The sequence below is a fragment of the Anser anser genome, assembly GCF_964211835.1.
Source record: "Anser anser genome assembly, chromosome: 3".
Taxonomy (NCBI): Eukaryota; Metazoa; Chordata; class Aves; order Anseriformes; family Anatidae; genus Anser; species Anser anser.
Window position 1 is genome coordinate 109005740 of NC_139722.1, and position 14638 is coordinate 109020377.

Sequence of the window (14638 nt, forward strand, 5' to 3'; positions counted from 1 at the left end):
TGCTGCTCTGTGTGTCCGAGCTGGGGGCCGCCGTGCTGGGAGGGGAAGGCTGGGCCTCCACTGCAGCGGGCGTGGGATGGGATGGGGTGGGGTGGGGTGGGGTGGGAGCTGTGCGACGCCCGGGGTAAGAGGGCTGGAGGCTCCACGGGTGCCTCAGGAGCTGGTTCCTTGCCTTCTGGCACTGCCCCGCTGTAGGCTGTGGTGGGCGACGAGCAGCAAGGGTGAGGCTGGGGCCTGAAGGGAGCCGGGCTGTGCTGGCAGCGTGTCTGGCTCAGGGAGAGCAGTCCCTGGCACCAGGTTAGCCGCGGGGGCTGGCTGGGCATCTCCCCCAGGCTGGCAGGCAGCTCCAGCTCCCCCCGCTCACCCAGCAGCCTCTCCAAAGCCACGAGGTGCCGGAGCTTTGTGCCGCAGCCCTCCTCCCCCAGCACTGAAGCACCAAGCTCCCTCTCCCTGCGCCGTGCCAGGCGGCAGGGGACACCCACGGACCCCCCAACTCGGTGTCGGGCAGCGTGGCTGCACCCCGAGGTGCTCCTGGCTGTGGGATGGGGCTTCTGCAGGGACAATCACAAGCTCTGGGGCACTGGTGGAGACACCCGGTACCCCATGCCAGCTCCCTCTAGGAGAGCAAACCTTTGGTGGGGAGAAGGCGGTGGCCTTGCTGGGGAGGGGGTTGTGGGCACCCTGCTCCCTTCCAAGGGCTGAGGGACACCGTGGCCCCACGCAGCTCAGGTCCCCAGCCCACCACGGACGTTGTGCTGGGCTGTTGATGGTCGGCCGGTAGCTGGTGGACGCACACCCCGCGGTGGGATCCCTGCTGCCTTCGTCATCACCCCCTCCTGAGCTGCCAGGCTCGCTTTACAGACCCCAGCTTCCTTTTATTGCTTCCCCTCTCAGATTGCAGCCGGGCCGCCGGGGCTATTTTTAGCAGCCTGCCTTCTAAAAATAGCTGCGAGCTGTTGGCAGTTGCGTCAGGAGAGGTACCTCTCCTCCGCCCGCCGCCTTGGCCCCTGCGCCCCGGGAGGCTACAAAAGGAGGCCGGGAGCAGCGGGGGTCAGCGGGTTCAGAGGCAGCCGCAGGCGGAGGAGGCGAGAGGCGCTCCGCCAGCTCCGGGCGCGCCGTGCCGGCACCATGACCATCTTCTGCAGCCACTGCCACAGGCCGCTGCAGGCAGAGGCGAGCTGCCTGCCCGGGAGGGCCAGGTCGGCGCCCGGCGTCTCCAAGCCGTTCAGGTGAGCCGCCCCTCGCCCGCGGGGCTGCAGGCCGGGCAGCGTGCAATTCCCGCAGCCTGCCGTTGTGCCGGAGCAGGGGACGCCGTCCCCCCCCTCCCCAGGACAGGGCTCCCCAAAGAGCTGGCTTTGCAGGTCGACCAAGAGCGCCTCGAAGGCTCGCCGGGACCAGATCAACGCGGAGCTGCAGGCGCTGCGCTCCCTGCTGCCCATCTCGGTGCGGGAGAAGGAGCGCCTCTCCTACCTCCACACCATGGCCCTGGTGTGCCTCCGGCTCCGGGGCGCTCACCTCTTCCCTCCAGGTACCCGCGGGCACCGCCGTACCTGCCCGGTGCCTCGCCAGCACGGCTCTGCACGGGGCGCTGCTCCTGGAGGAGCCTCACGCTGTGCTCCCCCTGCAGACTCGGCTCCCCCGGCGGGACCGGTGCTGGGTGCGGAGCTGCTCTCCCTGCTGCCGGGGTTTCTGCTGGTGCTCTCAGCCGGCGGCAAGCTGGTCTACGTCTCCGAGAATGTCTCCCAGGTCCTGGGCCTCTCCATGGTAAGGCCTGGCCGCTGCGGGGTTGCAGTCGCTGTCCCCGCGAGGCTCTCCGGTGGCTTCAGCAGGCCGCGAGCTCGCGGTGTGCCAGCACCCGGCCCCGCGGGGCAGGCACGCTCCGTGACGACAGCTCCCCGACCAGGTGGAGCTTCTCGCCCAGGGGGACACAGTCTTCGACATCTTGGATGGGCAAGCGCGGGAGGACGTGTGCAAGAAGCTCCTCCTGGCGCAGGAGCAGCCAGGCAGGGGTAAGGCTGGGAGAACGGGAGGCTGCTGGGGTGGGGGTCTCACAGGTGCTGGGCTCTTTGTGGCCGCCTGGAAGGGGAGCGGGGCTGCCAGGGGAGCCCCTGACCCACCCCGGCAGGTTTGCTTCTCCGCAGAAGTCACGTTTGTCAGCGAGATGTGCACATCCAAGGCCTTCCGCCTGCAGCACGGGGGTAACCGGGCCGTGGCGGTGCGCGGGCGCTTCCTGGCCCCACGCTGGCCGGCCTCCCCCACTGCAGCCTTCCTGGCCCTCTGCACTCCGGTCCCACGGCTGGCTGCAGAGGGCGATGCTGGCTCTCAGGACGACCTGTTCCACAGCACTCATGCTCTGGACATGACGTTTACCGATGTCACGGAGAGGTGAGGGGTGCCCGCTCACACCGCAGCCCCAGCCGGCTGTCCAGGACAGCCAGGATGGCTTCACTTCGCTAAGCCCGGGTGCAGGACACAGGCTGGACCCCACTCCTCTTGTCCTCCCCAGTGTCATCTACCACCTCGGCTACCACAGGGAGGAGCTGATCGGTCAGTCGTGGTACAGCCTCCTGCACCCTGAGGACACTGACCTCGCAGCTGCCCAGCACAGGGCTGTGGGTGAGTGTCAGGCCTGGAACTGTCCGTGTCCTCCTCTACCCTGGTCTGACTACACCCAAGACCAGGATGGTTGGGACAAAGCAAGTTTAGTCCTGCTCACTGTAAGAAGGAGGAAGCAGAGGGTTAGTTACACGCCCACGTGGGTTTGCAAGCACACAGGTGGCTGCTGAGCTGGGGGCCACCAGCGCTCTGCCCTGGCACAGTGAGGGGACGCACACAGAGGGGGGACGATCCCCCTTGAGCCCCGTTTCTCCGAGCATCCCCGCCCCCCTAACGCCTCCCCTTGCCCGCAGCGTTGGGGCCGGGGCCGGCCGCGAGCCCCGCGGTGCTGCGCGTGCTCCGCAGGGACCGCACCTGGGCCTGGCTCCGCGTCTGGGCGCGAAGGGGCCGCGGCCTCATCGCCTGCTCCAGCCGCAGCCTCAGGTGAGCGCTGGGCCGGGCCTCGGGAGGCTCGGCGGGGGGACGGGGGGGGGGGTTAAGGGTGGGGCGCGGAGCCCCGGGGGCCGCCCCTCACCGCCGCGTCCGCCGCAGGGAGGAGGAGGCGGCCTACCTGCGGGCACGGCGCCGCGCCGCGCCGCCCCGCAGCCCGGCACCGCCTCCCGCCGCCGCCTCCCCGCCGGGCCCGGCGCTCGGCCGGCTGGCCGCACAGCTCCGCGCCTTGGCCGACAGCCTCTCGCCGCCCTCCGCCGCCGCCCCGCCCTGCCCCGGGACCGCGGCCTGCCCCGGGCCCTGCCCCGGGCCCTGCCCCGCGGCCTGCCCCGCGCCGCCCGACGCCGCCCTGGCGCTGGCCCGTCTCCTAGGCGACGCGCTGGAGGCCGCCGCGCCGGGCAGCGCGCATGCGCGCCGCGCGCAGCTCGCTCCTCAATAAAGGCCCCTCCCACCGAGTGAGTGAGTGACTGCCTGAGTGACTGACTGCGCATGCGCGCCTCCCGACCGCCGCTGGGCGCGTGGCTGAGGGGAGGGGGCGGCCATGAGGGGGGGCAGGGGGGCACGGGGCGAGGAGGAGGAGGTGGAGGTGGAGGTGGAGGAGGAAGAAGAAGAGGAAGAGGAGGAGGAGGAGGAGGAGGAAGAGGAAGAAGAGGAGGAGGAGGAGGAGGCGGCGGCGGCGGCGGCGGCGGCGGCAGCGGCAGCGGGCTCGGCGTCGGAAGGTGAGGCCCTGCGGCCGCTCCCGCCGTGCCTGAGGGGGCTCTGAGGGGGCCCTGAGGGGCCGGGCCGTAACCCGCTGTCCCCTCGGTCGGTTCCTGCCCCGGAGCGGCCCGAAGCTGCTGGGCCCGGGCACCGGGGCGAATGCCTGAGGTAGGGGTAAGGGAAACGGGTGCTCCCGAGGGGGTTGGTGACACCTCGGTGGCCCGCCGTGGGCGTCGGTGGGGCCGGAGGTCTGGCAGAGGGGGGGGGGTGGGTCTCTGGAGGTCCCCTCCCGCTGAGGTGTTCTGAGGGGAAAAGGGACAAAAAGCAGCCAGGAAGTTAAAGGATCGGGAGAGGGTGCGGGGGATGAGGGAAGCAGGCTGGGCCCGCGATGGAGAGCCCCTCAGGACGGCGAGTTTCCCGCAGGGGTGGGAGCAGCCCTTCTGGAGCAGGGCACTGCACTTCCCCAGCTGCTGCCCAGCTCTGTTTGCCCCCTGGGACCTCTGGCTTCTGCCCTACAACGGCTGGTGATTTGTCATTTTTTCTTCTGCTGCTCTCAGATGATGTTTGTAACAGTGTGAGTGGCTAGTTCTTGCCAGCCTCCTACAGACACACGGTAGGACACGTGTCCTGTGCTGACACTGCTGTGCGGAAGGTGCTTTCCCCGTCAGGTTTTAATGTGTTGCTTCTTGGTTTTGTTGCCAGCACGTGAGCCTTTGCTTACTTTCACGGTACTGTTTTGGAAATGTGGCCAACTGGAATTCTGCACTGCAAGTGACAGTGCCTTTGTCTTTACAAAACATTAGAGTCATTTCCACATCATTCTTCCTTTCTTTTAATGTTTTCTCTGCCCTTCTCACTGACCTTGCACAGAAACTTTCATTCATCCAGGGACACCCACGTATCCTCCTATATAGAGATTAACTGCTCTACGCCCCAGTAACTTGTGTAACGAATACAGATTCTTCCTGTAGTGCAGTTTAAAGATTTTTGCACTGAAGGCTACGAACTCCACTAAGATGATGGCTATGAATTGCCAAGCTGCTTGGCACTCGGTTTGTACCTGAGCGGTGAGCGCAGGTCTCTGCTCGGAAGGTGTCGCGTTGTGGCCGTGCAGGCACTGAGTGGCAGCACGAGGCTGACAAAGGGCAACGGTGATGGGGGGCAAGGGAGCCTGAGCCAGGGAGGAGATCAGCCGGCAGCATCATCAGCGGGAAGGGTGTTTTGGGGGAGCAGGGTGATCAAACAGCGCTGTGTTAACGTTTCCTTTCTCCCTTGCTCTGAAAACTCGAGTGTGCAAGCGAAAAGAAAGCATTTCTTAGGGCAGTACTTGGGGCAGGGTACGGCTGTTTTGGGGAGGCCATGTTTGGGTGTTTTGTGCCAGCCGCTTGGTACCCCAGCTGTGCCTCGCCGCCAGGACTGCGTGCCTGGCACTGTGAAGAGGTGCTGAGCAGGCAGACACCTCCCAGGTGTGAACCCAGAAAGAATTGGTTTGGTTGCAGTTAGGAGGAGGAGAACAGTACGCTGTTGGTGTAGTACTCGTCATTCGGGCTGCTAATGTTTTATATCTTGTAAGAACTGTTTAGTCTCCTTCAGTGACAGTGATCTTAAAGAAGCGTAGCAACAGAAGACTCCGGGAGAATATCTTGTGCATTCATCGGCACTTGGCGTAGAAGTGGTTTTGATGTTTCTTCTGTTGTGGTGGTCTTCTATTCGGCGGTCAGAGGCGAGAAGGAATAATTTGTAAAATATAAGATGTGAGCTGAGGGGTGCATGCAGCAGGAGAGGGGCGGCACCACTGGGCTCGTGCCAGTTGTAGCCAACTGAGCTGTCCCTCTTGGTGGAACTCAAGAAGTGCCTCAAGAAGCTGTTTGTTTCAGGCGTGTTCTGCTCTCTCTTCCAGATCCGTGTTTTATGTCTTTTGAGGAACGACTGCAGCTGCAGAGTGGTACGGGAACAAGAGTGAGCAAGCAGGTGGCCGGTGCGAAGAAAACTGCCAAACCCGCAGTGAAGCAGCAACGAAGCAAAAAGGGGTAAAGGTGTCCTCGTGCGTTCAGAATGAAGTTCCTGTGTGCCCTCTGCTCTCCAGAAGCTGTGCTGGGAACTCCTCACGGGTCGCTGTTGCCTTGGGGCTGCTGTAGATCTCCTTTAACGTGCTGTACAGTGGCGTCCTTCACCCCAGCGCTTTGTTTGGGAACGGGCTGATAGCGTTGGGGCTCTCGATATTCTGTCCTGCTCCCCAGCTGTCACCTGTTACTTGACAGTTAAATCAGCACTCAATTCCTGTACGCCCTCTGTACCGAGATGCTTTTAACCCAGAAGCACGGCTTGCTTCTCTTTTAAGGGAGAGTGTTCTACCTCTGTCCCCCTGCTGCTTTCTGATCCCCTTCCAGCTTATCGGGGTCTCCTGCCCGGCTCCCGGAGCTGCAGAGTTGACCAGTTTTTCTGGGATTTCATTCATCCTTCTGCTCTTCTCTCATCTGCGTTGATGTTCCTCCCTCCCTCCCCTCCGCCCAGTACTCTCCCGTTCTCCTTCTCCGTAGTCTTTATGCCTCCTGTTTGTATTCTCTGGAGACGCTATTGATGTGGCGACTGTGGAATGTAGTCAGTGCAACAAAGCCTATCAGATCTCTTTGCCGGCCTCTGCCATTAGCAGCTGCCATACCATTACCCTTTACTTGCGGTAGTTAACAGTTCTCAGTCCTCAGGGTCATATCCCAGCGATTTGAACAGGTCTCCTCTGTTGCACTGGTGCTCCCTCCCCTATTTCTGAACCTCTGCCGAGTCGGTTTTCCTTCTGAATGAAGCAGTTGACCAGAATGATGCGTCTACTTTGCCTCCTACCCGAGAGGCTGGGAGATCTTGTGTAGTGCAGCATCCTCAGACAGCGTCTCTATTTCTAATACCTGGTTTGCATAATTCTGTTTTTATTATTTAATTCCCCTAATCCTTTAAGCGCTGCATCACTGTAAACCCCAGATGCTGTTTCTCTCATGGTTTTTTATAATGGAAGTGAACTTCTTAAAAAGGGCTTCAGGGAAATCCCCGGCAACTCGGCTGCTTTCAGCGATGGGTTATAAAGCTGGTTTGAGCGTTGCACAGGGGTGCAGCTACATGAGCGGATGTGAAGATACGCTAAATGCTGCCTCGAGCATGAGTTGGAGATCTGCTTTATTGCCTCAGGGCTGTTTGTGCTCCTTGCCCCAGTGAAACTATTGCCAAGTGTGGCTGTAACGCCAGGACTCTCAGCTTCACACGTCTTTCCCCGTTTCTGGTAACGTAGGTGATGTACGGACAAATCATGGGATGCAGCATCTGAGTGGTATGGGGAGAGTAATACTCCCTTCTCCCGCGTTATCCTGCCTTCCTCTCACCCCTAAAGCACCAAGCTCCAAAGGCCTGGGCTACAAGAAGGACTTGGGTCCTGAGCCACTGCGAAGTATCTCTTGGAATACGTGCCATAAGCTGTATGGCCCACGTTCCTGGGGTCTGGCCTTTCCTGTACCCGAGTTACGGTGTGACACACATCAGTTATACTGCTCCTGGTCACAGGAGGGCGGACCTGTCTCTGTAACGACCACGTCACTGCAGAAACACCCAGCTTTGGTGTTGCCTTTCACACTGAGTACCGCTCAGTAGCGCGTGAGTTGGGCTAGGAACACAAGAGGGTTGTCACGTGGTGAACGAGAACGTGCGTGTGATGACTGAGTACGGTGCGTTTACCGACGCATCCTGTGCAGAGGTAGGTTTTCATTTGATACAGTGGGCTCTGAGGTTCTGGAACAAGACACGAAACACGCAGATGTTCTGTGGGGGATTACTTTAGCCACGCATCTATAGATCGGTTGGTTGCACTAGCCTTGTCTGGCTCTTGACCAGGCCACCTCTAAGGTATCGCCATGGGAGAAGCCTGGTGTTTTGGCACTGTGCATTAATATCCTCCAGAGGGTCTGCGTGACCTGCTGGCGCATTACTCTGAGCCTCTTTCTGCCCTCTGCTCCCTTCAAGTATGTGGTTGTTTTTTTTTTTTTCCTCTTTCAGGCCGGTGGAGATGTCTGCCAAGAAACCCGTGCCTTTTCTGCGACAAGTTGTCTCTGTCACAAAGAAGGTGGGTGCTCCTTCTCCCCAGCTCAGCTCAGCTCCCTTAGTGACGCCGAGGGGCACGGAGGTGGTGCTGGGGCTGCCGAAGGTGGCACAGGCTGTTAGTGGGAGACGGGGCTTTGACCAGCCCGCTGAGCGTGGGTACAGGTACTGCGCGTTTTGGGGAGAACAAGAGGTGGGGTGCAGCAGGTGCCGAGCTTAATTTGGCTTGTTGCTGTTGCCAGGTAAACTGGATGCAGACGTGATGACTTGGTGAGGGACCGCCACCTTTGTTGTTGGGCTCAGTCTTTGCTAACTGCAGATGTTTTCAGTGGTGGCTGTAAATATTGCTAGATAAAAAAAATAAAATAAAAACGTCAGGGTCTGATCCATGGGAAGAGAGAAAGCAGGACCTTAACGGTAAACCTGGCCCCGGCTCTCAGCTCTGCCTTTCCCGCTTCCAGATCCACAGAGACCCTCGATTTGATGACCTGTCTGGAGTGTATAACCCTGAAGTATTTATGAAGACGTACAGCTTCCTGGACGCCATCAAGAAGCAGGAGAAGGAGGTGATGCTTTATGCCTGTCCTTGGCCAGGAGAACCTTGCTTGGCAGGAGCAGCTTCCGCAAAGGCCTTTCGCAGCGGAGCTGGCAGGCAGGCAGTGACGCAGCTTTCTGCTCTCTTCTCCAGATGATTCAGAAGCAGCTGAAAAAATGCCGGGACGTGGAGCAGAAGGAGAAGCTGCAGCAGCTCCTGAACCGCATGGTAAGTTCGGTGCAGCAGCTCCTCTCCTGTGAGGCACGAAGAGAGGAGGTGTGTGACCTGAGGGTTCTCTAGACGCTTGCTGACACGGTCCATCCTTTCTGTGCAGACACAGCAAGAACTGGCACAGAAAAAACAGCAAAAACGGAGGGAGAGGGAGCTGTCTTTGAAGAGACGACAACGGGAATTGGCCAAGCAGGGGAAGAAACCCTTCTTCCTGAAGAAATGTAAGTACAGAGTGCGAACGTGCTGCTGACAGGGCTCCGAGCTCTGGAAGTGAGTGGTCGATAATTTCGCTTGGAGCTGCGGAGGGATGGGTCTGGTGCTGGCACCCGAGTCACAAGCCGGGCCTGGAGCCAGGCAGGGAGAGGCGAGAAGGGGCCAGTGTGCAGAGATGATTCAGGCTTGGGTTAAAGCCTCGCTCCTCTCTCCTTCGCAGCTGAGAAGCGGAAATTGGAGCTGGCAGAGAAGTACGCAGAGCTGAAGAGGAGTGGAAAGCTGGAGAGCTTCCTGAACAAGAAAAGGAAGAGGAACGCCATCAAAGACAAGCGCCGTCTGCCCTCGCAGAAGAACTTGTGACGGCTGGGCAGGCGTGCTGCTGCCTGGAGAGGTGGGGCTGCTGCTGGGGTTCCCTCCGCCCTGGCCAGGCCTGGGAGACGGCCCCCCATCTTCCTGCCATCACTGTACGGTGATGTTTTTAGGCTCCAGACCTTGCACCTGCCCATCTCTTCGTCTAGCTAGGAGAGCACAAGCTGTGCCCTGCGTCACTGGCTCTTCTCCGGGTCTCACAGGCACCAGCTGAGGTGGGAGGGCTCCGGTCCCGGCCCTGCTCAGAGCAGGGCCAGGGCTGCGTTCAGAACAGGCTGCTCAGGGCTTGCTTCGTGTGGGGCTGGAGATGTCCGAGGACAGATGCCACCACCTCTCTGGGCCCCTGCTCCACTGCTTCCAGGTCTCAAGGGGATTTCTTTTTTTCTTCCAGGAACGCTGCCTGGTGTTAGCCTGTGATCATTGTTCTCAGTGACGTGCCCGGCTCTGTCTTGTTAAAAACCTCGTTACAGGTCTGGGCATGAGCAGGAGGGCTTGCTTGTAGGCCTCTCCCTCTGAGGCTCAGTAAGCCAGCTTCCCTCAGCCTCCCAGCACGGTTCTCCAGCCCCTGCCGGTTTTCCCATCCTCAGCTGCAGTGAGCCCAGAGGGCCAACACCTTGCTGCTGGGGGCCCGACCTGGGTGTGGTATCCAGATGCAGCATGGCCAGCGCTGAGAAGAGGCGAGAGAACTGTGTCGGTGTCTGTCAAAGCAGCCGTGGCGTGGCAGGCCTCCCTCGCGGCCTGGCACGCAGCTGGCTGGTGGGGCACAGCTGCCCGGTATCTCCAGCAGGGCTGCCCCCTTCTCAGCTTGTTCTCTCAAGGGCTGGCTCCGCACAAAATAAATACTTCACTTTCCCTCTATTCCCGGTGTCGGTGCTGTTGCAATCCAAGCTGTAGTTTGAGCTGACAGGACGTGCCTCTCTCCGGCACTACCCACGACCGCCATCTCTGTTGTTTCTCCTCCCTCCTGCTGGCCCTCTCCTCACCGAGGTGACGTGGGTGCGGGCCCGGCGCTCCCTGTCAGACCCAGGTCGGCAGGGCAGGGCGCAGCCCCGCTGCCGCAGGCTGGCAGCTGCTGCGTGGGGCCCCGGGGAGAGGCCTCGCGGCGGGCAGGAAGCGAGGCGAGCGACGCCACCGTTGCCTGGCTGAGGGCGGTACTGGAGCATCTGCCTCCCCGCACATCCTGCTCTGCTGACGGGTTTTGGTGAGACTGGGGGAAGGCGGAAGAAGTGGGATGTGCCAGCTCGGTTAGGGACGATAAGGAGATCCTCAGCCGCCTTTAGCCCACGCGCGGCTTGCTTTGTGCGCTGCCCGGCCTCTTCCTCCTCTCCTGGCCTCACGATGCAGAGCCTGCCGCATCCTTACGCCTTTGGAGGGGGGGGGTTCCTTGGCAGCAGCGTGGTGGCACCGAAGCTCGAGGCTAGCACGGCCTCTTTGTGGCATCGGTTTGCTGTTCTGTGCTTTGTTTCTGTCCTGGAGCTGAACAAACCTCTCCTGGTAAGGGCGCAAGGAGAGAACTGAGGAAGGAGGCCAGAAGCCCTGGCTGAGAGGCCGTGCAGGAGCAGCCTTCCCAGGTCCCCGTGCCCCCATCCCTAGCTGCTGGGAGACCCGCCCAGCGGGCAGCACTCCTGCTGCAGCCCCAGACCTCTCCCCGGGTCTGGGTGGCCACCAGGAAGCTCCCCCTTTTCCCCCCCGCCGCCACGTGACACTTGGACCCGCTAGGGACAGGGGACGCAGACACGAGGAGGGCTCAGGTCTTTTATTGCAAAGAGGGAGATACGAAAAAGGTCCCGTGGCCGAGCCCCCGCCGAGCCTGCGGCTGTCCAAGAAGGAGGAGGAAGTCCTCGCCCCCCCCAGCGTGGGCACCCGGCTCTCGCAGCACGGGGAGCGGGGCCAAGAGGCCGCGGTGGGGCAGGCGGCGTCCCCGCGCAGCCCCGGGCCGAGCCAGGGGGCCGTGGCCCTGCGCTGCTCGGCTGCCCTTGGGGACCGGAGCGCTTTTGCCCAGGGAGGGAGGAGAGGCAGGATCAGTCCCCACCGTCCAGGGGCGCCGCGGCCCTCCTGGCGTTTCGCGGGGATGGCCGAGCGTGGCGGTGCCCGGGCTGGTGCATCACGTGTTGTCCTGGGCCAGCTCCTCGGGGCTAGCGGGCTGGTCCCGGGACTTGCCCGGCGCCGGGGAGGGCTGGGGCTGGCAGGTGCCCTGCAGGGTGGGGCCCGGCCCCGGCGGCGCGTGGTTCCGGTGCCGCTGGTACTGCACGAACATGCAGACCTTCAGGCCGATGGCCAGCATGTTCTTGCCCATGAAGATGCTGGAGACGCGGGCGTCCCTGAAGAAGACCATGTTGCTGCCGCGGATGAAGATGGTGGTGATGTTGACGGTGAGCATGCTCAGCATGGGGTACAGCATCATGCGGTGCGGCACGATGCCGATGCCTTGCATGCTGATCTCGCAGAGGGACACGCAAGGGAGGACCAGGAGCAAGATGTAGCAGTAGAAGAACATGATGCCCTCCGCCCAGAGCGGCAGGCCCTTCTTCTGGGGCTCCCACAGGTTGGCCTGGATGTCCAGCACGTCCAGCATGTCCACGATGACCCAGAAGAGGCGGTTGCGGAGATCTTCCTTCTTCTTGAACGTCCGGACGTACTCCATGCGTTCCGTGGCCACCAGCAGCACGTAGAGGGCCGGGATGCAGATGGAGAGCAGCAAGGTCAGCGCTTTGCGGGCCATGAGGTCCAGGCTCTTGCGGTCGGCTTTGTAGTTCTGGTAGACAAAGTAGACCTTGATCTCCAGAACGAAGACGTAGAGGAACCAGAGGATCATGGCGTAGCCCCGCTTGGCTGTCTTCACCTCCGCCCCGACCCAGATGGCCACGTAGCGCAGCACCAGCAGGAAGCACACGTCGCCCACTGCCACCATGACGCAGATGCCCAGCTTCCTGGAGCCCTGGCTCTGCTCCACCAGGTAGGCATCCATGAGGATGAGGCTGCTCATGATGAGCACCGTGGAGAGGCACACGTGGGGCTTGCTGATGGGCGGGGAGGGAACCATCCTGCGGGGAGGAACAGGCAGGACCATCAGGGAGCTGCCGGGCTTGCCCGTCCCCACCCTCTTGTCCCCCCCCCTCTCCCCACCCGCTGTGGATGACCAGAAGAAGGGGTGGGGATGGTGGATGGTCATCGATTCTTCTCCCAGCCTGTCTACCTGGATTGTTTCAAACCCCCAGAACGTGCCAGGCCACGTCTCCACAGGACATCCTGCTGGGGAACGGGCACAAGCCCCAGCTCAGACCCCAGGGGGGGAGACCACGGGGCAGGCTGGATGTCCCTCAAGCACTCGGGGTGCTACTGCCTCTTCCAGGAGCTCCTCGCACTGCTTAATCTCTGCCGCAGTGAAGGGCACGTGCCTTATTTTCCGTGGCCTTTCCCGGTCCACGGCCCTGGTTCTGCTCTTTCCTGGAAGGCAGGCACAGCCGTGGCTGTGCTTCCATCCCGAGCAGGCCCTTAACGGCTGAGAGCCAGAGCCCCTGTCTTCTTAGCCTCCTTCATTTTCATGCTCAGCATTAGGAGAAAGGACAGCCGGGCTAAAAATAAGCTGTAGGGTGGGAGGGAAGAAATCTGCCCAACATCTTCAGTTTCCTCCAGCCTCGCGCTCCTCAAGAGCCTTGCCTACAGCTGTCTGCCCGTGCCCGCTGCTCCCCGGCATGATGAGCAGGGAGCAAGGAGAGGCAGCACTGGGCCACGGCTCTGTGAGAGGCCCTCGATTTCAGCCCGATGCTCGGCTCCCCGGCACAGGGACAGAGCAAAGCCTGGACCCCACGAGCGTCCTACAAGCCCCGGGTGGCACGGGCGCTGTTGGGCTCCCTCCTCCTGGCCGACCACAGCTGCGGGCAGCTGCTGCCAGCGCCGGAGGGAGCAGGGAGCCGGGGGCCCTGCGTGGCACGGCTCGGCAGCTGCTCTGGAGGGGAGCCAGCCCCCGGGCTGAAATGGAGGACGAGGCTCGGCTGCTTGCCGCGCTGCCCGAGCACGCTTGGGCAGGGCAGGGGCCGCCGGCAGCGTGCGGGTGGCACTGAGCGGAGCGAGCGCGTGGGAGCGGGGCATGCGGGGCACCGCCATACCAGAGCTACTTTTTTGGCCAAGAACCTGCGCGCTCTGAGGGATGCAACCTGCCAGGCAGAGGTGCCAGAGGCTGGCGGGGATGAGGGAGATGATAGTCCCGATAGATGGGGCACGCCTGGAGCACCCCAAGGGCTCCTCCGTTTAACCCTGCGGGCTCCTCAAGCCTTTGGGGGAGCTGGGAACCTCCCGCCCCCCAGCTCTGTGCTCAGCATGCTGCCCCATCTCCCGAATGGCACCCGGCAGCCGCTCTGCCCCGCTTTCGGACCACAGCGGGGCCTGCCACGGGGCTGCCGCCCCCCCCCCAGCCCCTGCGCCGAGCGAGCCCCCCGCGCGCTGCCGTTACCTGGGGGTGCCCGGACAGGCGAAAGCCCTGAGTCCTGCATGTCCCGAGCCTTCGGCTGAGCGCGCGGACGGGCTGCAGCAGGAGAGCGGCGACGTGGAGGGGAGCTGCTCCGGGCCGGGGCGGGGAGCGGCACGGAGGGACGACGGCCGGGGCGAGGGAGCGGGGGTCCGCGGCCGGCTCTCGCTGTCCGCTCGCAGCATCGCTCGGGGACCCTCGGCGCGGCGGGGGCGGGAGGGGCTCGGCGAGGGGAGGGAAACGGGGACGCGGCTGGGGGCGGGGGGAGACCCTCACCCGGTCCCCGGGGCTCAGCCCGCACCGGCGGGGCTGCAGCCGCGGAAGGGGGCCCCGGAGCTCCCTGCCGGGGCCGCGCTTACCTCGGGCGGCTCCCCGGGGAACCGGGGCAGGGCGGGGACGGCGGCGGCGGCGGGGGGGGAGCCCCGGTGGCGGCCCCGTGCCCGGCGCGGCATCGCCCGGCGGCGGCTCTGCGGCGGCGTTTGGCCCCTCCCGGCCGGGCGGGGACTGCGGCGGCCCCCGCCTCGGCGGCACGGCCCGGAGCGGCCCGGCACGGGCTGGAGCGGGCCCGGGTCAGCCGGGGGGCTCCCCTCAGCCCGGTGGTCGCCGCTCTGCGGGGGCCCGGCCCTGCGGGGTGGGGGCCGCGGGGCGCTGCCCCCCGCCCGGGCGGCGGCTCGGGAGGTTGGGGGGGGGTTCCCGGGGGTGGCGGGAGGGGACACCGGGTGTGTGGGGGGCGGCTGTACCGGGGCACGCACAGACGAGTAACGGGAGCACGGGCAGCGCCCCGCCAGGCCCCGCCGGGCCGCGGCCCCCCGAGCAGGCCCCGTTGCCATGGCAACCCCGCCGGGCGCGCGCCCGGCCGCGCCCCTCGGCGCGCGCTCCCGCCGCCGGGCCGCGCGTTAAAGGACTCGCCGCCACGCCCCCCCGCCTCCCGCCGCCTCCCATTGGCCGCTCCCACCCCGGGCTCCTCGCCCTCCTCCTTCCCCGATTGGCTCCCGGCT

At 63.6% G+C, this 14638-nt stretch overlaps 3 protein-coding genes across 6 annotated transcripts; 2 read left to right on the top strand and 1 right to left on the bottom strand.

Moving 5' to 3' along the window:
* Positions 1–101: 101 nt before the first annotated feature.
* LOC310896392 (neuronal PAS domain-containing protein 4-like) lies at positions 102–3484 on the top strand (the record flags this gene model as incomplete). 3 transcript variants are annotated; one of them, XM_083828610.1, is made up of 7 exons in its annotated part: positions 102–1229; positions 1362–1764; positions 1904–2009; positions 2142–2385; positions 2507–2616; positions 2910–3039; positions 3148–3484. In XM_083828610.1, the coding sequence occupies exons 1-7, from the start codon at positions 1129–1131 to the stop codon at positions 3482–3484; spliced, it is 1431 nt and encodes a 476-aa protein (XP_083684736.1). In that variant the 5' UTR covers positions 102–1128. The 3 variants fall into 3 exon arrangements, with proteins under 3 accessions (XP_083684736.1, XP_083684735.1, XP_083684734.1); XM_083828609.1 differs by having other exon boundaries at positions 1362–1528; positions 1628–1764; positions 1904–2385; XM_083828608.1 differs by having other exon boundaries at positions 1904–2385.
* A 68-nt stretch (positions 3485–3552) lies between these two features.
* RRP36 (ribosomal RNA processing 36) lies at positions 3553–10030 on the top strand. 2 transcript variants are annotated; one of them, XM_083828623.1, is made up of 8 exons: positions 3553–3764; positions 5645–5774; positions 7783–7849; positions 8286–8390; positions 8513–8587; positions 8694–8811; positions 9024–9194; positions 9564–10030. In XM_083828623.1, the coding sequence occupies exons 1-7, from the start codon at positions 3587–3589 to the stop codon at positions 9161–9163; spliced, it is 813 nt and encodes a 270-aa protein (XP_083684749.1). In that variant the 5' UTR covers positions 3553–3586; the 3' UTR covers positions 9164–9194; positions 9564–10030. The 2 variants fall into 2 exon arrangements, with proteins under 2 accessions (XP_083684749.1, XP_083684748.1); XM_083828622.1 differs by having other exon boundaries at positions 9024–10030.
* An 885-nt stretch (positions 10031–10915) lies between these two features.
* Positions 10916–14529, bottom strand: LOC310896395 (transmembrane protein 121-like). Its single transcript, XM_083828618.1, has 2 exons — positions 13626–14529; positions 10916–12216 (listed from the first exon to the last, which is right to left on the bottom strand). Exons 1-2 carry the CDS (start codon positions 13823–13825, stop codon positions 11277–11279), a joined length of 1140 nt encoding a protein of 379 aa, XP_083684744.1. The 5' UTR covers positions 13826–14529; the 3' UTR covers positions 10916–11276.
* Between the last annotated feature and the right edge of the window lie 109 nt (positions 14530–14638).